Below are 4875 nucleotides of genomic sequence, written 5' to 3'. Positions count from 1 at the left end.
CACCAGTTTTATGAGAGATCTACTGACTTTGAATCTTATCATGTAAATGCATAGCGTGAACAATTAGTGGGCAGTTTCTTTTCATTTCTAAGTATAGAGAATGAGGCATATGACCCTTTTCAATCCCATTCTATGTGAGTCCCATATTTCCAATCTGCGTTGGGCTGAGACAGGATGGGCTTGAGCTGACCAAACCCAAGTGAGTATCATTTTTCTGAGCAATTCTAATGTTTAGAAAGAAAAATTTTATTCTAAGGGATATATCATTTCGGAATTTTCTTTTGGAAACTTTTGATTATCGGTTGCTATGTGTGGCGAAAAACTAAGAAAAATGACTCAAATTTTAATACAACAGGTTGCCAAAGACAAATGATTAGAGAAACATGAAATATATACAATTAAAAAAGGGTTTTCTCCTTGTCACGATAGAGAGTGAATGAAACTTGTTGCGGCTGGAATCTGCTCTAAGACCACGTGGATGATCTGCACACTAAGAACTGAAGAAGAGAGGTTCAGAGTGGACTATGAGGGAAGACTCTCTGATGCTTAAGTTAGAACTGTGCAATAATAGTAAGATTAGAGTAAGAAAAAAACAATAGCATGTGAGATAGTCCAGTCAAATACCTGAGGCGTCACGTCCCTATTTAAAGAAAGGCCAGCTTCCTCTATTGCTCTTATGGAGGGTTGGGCAAGGAATTTTCTTTGGACTGGAGATATAATGTCTACTAAGGCGCTTACATTTAAGTGATCCACAGTTTGTAAGCCTAAGAAGGAGGGTGGTCTTGGTATTCGGTGCTTGAGGGAGATGAATCTAGCTCTGTTGGTCTATTAAAGTGGATCAATCTATCTTTGCAACCTTCTTATGGGGGCCATTTTCTTGCAAAGCATGGTAACCTCAAGAAGTCAATCAAGTCTTCTTCTATTTTGCTAGGGCTTTGTAAAGTTTGGCTTTTTGTTTCTAACTCTAAAAGATGGGTTATAGGGAATGGTCGCTCAATAAGATTCTGGTATGATAGATGGTTGAGAGACTTTGCGATTACTGTGGAGGGAAAGCCAAGCTTGGCAATTGCCCACTTATTGTTAAAGCCATATACATGATAAGATTTAATGACAATAGATCTCCCATAAAAATTGAACAATGTTTTACAGCTATATAGGTCTACAATACCAACAATAGTCACTAAAAGAATTTTTTCATAATTGCAAAGCTCACATGTTAGTGCCTAAAATTAAACAACTAATTTCTAATGCTGGCATTATAGAATCCCCTAAGGGCTCTTGACCAGTCCCATTGCGGAAAAACTTGTTGATGGTACACCAAGAAAGCTTTCACTTTCCTCGTATTTATGTTGTATCCATAGGTTCTCATACAATATCGTCAGTGAATCAAACTCCATAGCGACTTTTTACATTGTTGGTCTATCTTCTCCTTTAACCTTCAGGCATCTTCTTGTAAGCTCGGCAACTGCCACTAACTGTTCTCTAACTCCCTCATTGGCTACTTGGTAGTCAAGAATTCAAAAATTTTTTTTTTTTGCTAAAGGGTCGAAGTGATTTTATTAATGAAGGAAAATACAAAGACATTGAAGGAGATTTTTTGTCCCCACCTTAGGCATGGCCATCAGCAGGGAAAAAAAACCTCAATTACGATAGACTAAAACTGGACTAGGTAAAGCATCCAATCGCTATTTCAGACTGAAAAGATGCCCTGAATGCCACACCCAGCATCTTGAAGGTCCTACTTAATTTTTTCAAAAATTTGGATGAAAAAGTGTTGAGTACCATCATGGTATTTGATGTTTCTTTCCCTCCAGATATTATCCGAAATCACCACAAGCCCTATGGTCCAAGCATCTTTCACCGAAAGAGATCTTTTCCTAGTCCACCACTGGGATAACTAATGAAGATCAACAGGCCTAGGCCAAGTTATACCAAAGCACTCCAAATTTTTTTTCCATATTTCCATAGAGAAAGAGCAGTATAAGAAGATGTGGTTGAAAGATTCAACATCTAATCCACAGAGACAACACTTTGAGGGCAGGGGTATGCCTTTAAGGTTAATATTATCATCTGTGGGAAGTTTTCTATGCATCAATCACCACCCAAAAACTGATTGATGAGGTTGAAGAGATTTGTTCCAAACTAGAGATAACCAAGGAATCTTGGGATTTCTCTTTCTTATTTCATTCCAAGCAGAGAAGGAGGAAAAACACCAAAGGAAGTCTCACTCCAGAAACAACGATCTTCCATGTCAACCTGGGGAATTCTAATTTTTTTTGCATTAGAGAAAACCTTCTTAAGGGCTTCAGAGTGAACTTCAGAAATTTTCCATCTGCCTTCCGATGTTATTTCAGAGACATTAGTGTTGGAACTAATGAGCGGGGAGAGGGCGCTGCCACAGACGTCCACTATGGATGCTTCCCCCATCCAAATGTCATTCCAGAGATTAATTTTTTTTCCATTCCCTATAATCCATCTCTTCCTGCTAGATATGAAAGACCACACTCTGCGGATTCCAGGCTAGATTGAAGAAGGTCTAAGAAATTTTTTTAGGTTGCCATTTTGGCAAAAAACAAGCCTTGAAGAAGCTTGAAGAATTTGATGCCCCATGCTTTATGTTCCATGCCTGCTTAGCAAGCAAGGAAATATTTACGTCTCTCATCCTGCGAATCCCCAAACATCCTTCATGAATAGGCTTACAAACCTGATCTCACTTGACAGTCATAGCCTTTGAAGTGTCAATGTCTCCTGTTCAGATAAAATTTCTCATCCACTTCTCCATTTGCACGATCATGTAAGACGGCCACCAATAGATCGAGAAAATATGCATTGGCATACTTGATATAACTGATCGAACTAGTTGAACCCGACCACCCATTGATGGGGTCTTTCCTTTCCAGCCTGACAACCGGTCTCTAATCTTATCCAAAGTAGGCATCATATATTGGTTTTTTGCTGGACCTTTGAAAGTTTCCACGCCAAGGTACTTTGTGGGGAATTTACATGCTGGGATTCCCATAGTCTCCACAATAGCCTGCTTCCTTGAAGAAGATATCGGACTTGCTTTTTTCCAGGTTCACTACCTGCCCTAAGAACTCCTGGTACTTTTTGATAAAGTTTTTCCATTTTCTGACATAATTGCTAGATGCATTTATGAAAATAAAAATATAATCAGCGAAGAGAAGATGAGTAGGAGCAGACACACCTCGAGGGCCCTTTAAGGCTTTGATTTCCTTTACATGGAGAAGATGCTTCAGACCTCTGCAGAGAACTTCTTCAGAAATAATAAATAATATTGGAGAAATGGGATCACCTTGACAAAGACCCCCGTTCAACTCCGAAGTAACCAACTGGACCTCCATTTAGCAAAATGGAAATTTTGGAAGTGGAGAGGATTTGGGAAATCCATTTCAGCCAAATGTCAAAAAAACCAAATTTCTTTAGGGCTTTAAGAATAAAATCCCAAGAAATTGTGTCGAAGGCCTTCTGAATGTCAATTTTTGCTCCTAACCTGCCACCTCTTATAGAAGAGTGCATAATATTCGCTAGCTTGGATGCCAAGGCAATATTGTTATGAATAAGTTTCCCTTTCTGAAAAGATCTCTGTTCTTCTGAGATTAGTCTAGGGAGGAATGATAATCTAGTTGCAAGGATTTTTGATATTACTTTACAGAAGAAATTACCCATGCAAAGAGGCCTGAATTTATCAAGAGACATATCCCCATTAATTTTGGGAATTAAGACTAATAAGTTGTTGTTCATACCCAGTGGCATTGATCTAGAAGTAAAGAAATCACGCACAGTTCTTTCAAAATCTCCAGTTATAATATTCCAACAGCAACGGAAGAAATAATCAGGATAGCCATCTGGACCTGGCAAACTGTCAGGGTCCAAATCCCACATAGCACGGTTTATCTCATTCAGACTTGGAATCGCATCCAAGGATAGAAGATCCACCAATTTGAAAAAGATTGTTATCTTTCATTAAAGAAACAAAAGCATTGCAAGGCTTTTACGCTCCTCAGATCCTTCGGATAAAATTGGCTTTTGCCCAGTCAAAAGCTCGGGAAGGACAACGCCAAAGCTATAAATGTCACTCTTATCAATTAGTTGACATGTATGAAAGCATTCTGGGTCCAAGTAACCTAAGGTTCCTTGAACTAATGTTGTGGCTTGAGTTTGATCCAAAGGAGCCAGTCTTGAAGCTACAAAATCAGATACTTTAGCCATGTAATCATCATCTAGAAGTATATTGGAAGACCTGACATCCCTATAGAAGATGGGTATTGAATGTGCAGAGTGCAAATACCCTAGTGCTCCAGCTGTTTCAGCAGCAATTCTTAAACGGTTTCCCCATGAAATAGACACTGCTTCATGCTCATTTTGGATATGTTGAAAGAGGGTTCCTTTAGAAATGAACTCCTACGCCAACAATGGAACTTCTGTTTCTAAACAACAACCCAAGAGCTTAACCACATTCCTATGGTTGATTTGAGAAAGGATATCAACCTCATTGATAAACTGTATAATTTGGCCTTTATCCATTATTTTGGATTTCTTAATTGCCACTACCTTGCCATTTGATAAGATTCCTGTAAAAACTGTACCAAACCCTCCTTGGCCAAGTATCTGACTCTCATCAAAGTTGTTGGTTGCCTTCTCAAGCTGTTCTATGGTAAAAATCCCAGCAATCTCTGTGACACCCTTATGCGAAGCAATTTGTTGTTGTAATAGCAAACCACCATTTTGTTGAAAATTTTTTTCTCTTTGTTTGATGATTCTTCTCCATTGGATTCCCCAGTATGAAAAATAAGAACAGACAAGTACAAATATAAAACCTATGCCAACACCTGCATAAAGACCAATATTAGACAT

General features: G+C 38.6%; 1 protein-coding gene and 1 pseudogene across 1 annotated transcript; both read right to left on the bottom strand.

The window, feature by feature from the left end:
- Nucleotides 1-3309: 3309 nt before the first annotated feature.
- Nucleotides 3310-3903, bottom strand: LOC122062816. Its single transcript, XM_042626459.1, has one exon. The coding sequence runs from the start codon at nucleotides 3901-3903 to the stop codon at nucleotides 3310-3312; it is 594 nt and encodes a 197-aa protein (XP_042482393.1).
- An 81-nt stretch (nucleotides 3904-3984) lies between these two features.
- On the bottom strand, nucleotides 3985-4875 carry LOC122062813 (annotated as a pseudogene).

The sequence above is a fragment of the Macadamia integrifolia genome, unplaced genomic scaffold, assembly GCF_013358625.1.
Source record: "Macadamia integrifolia cultivar HAES 741 unplaced genomic scaffold, SCU_Mint_v3 scaffold1126, whole genome shotgun sequence".
Taxonomy (NCBI): domain Eukaryota; kingdom Viridiplantae; phylum Streptophyta; class Magnoliopsida; order Proteales; family Proteaceae; genus Macadamia; species Macadamia integrifolia.
The sequence above is the reverse complement of the archived record's forward strand: the minus strand, read 5'-3'. Positions and strand labels throughout refer to the sequence as shown.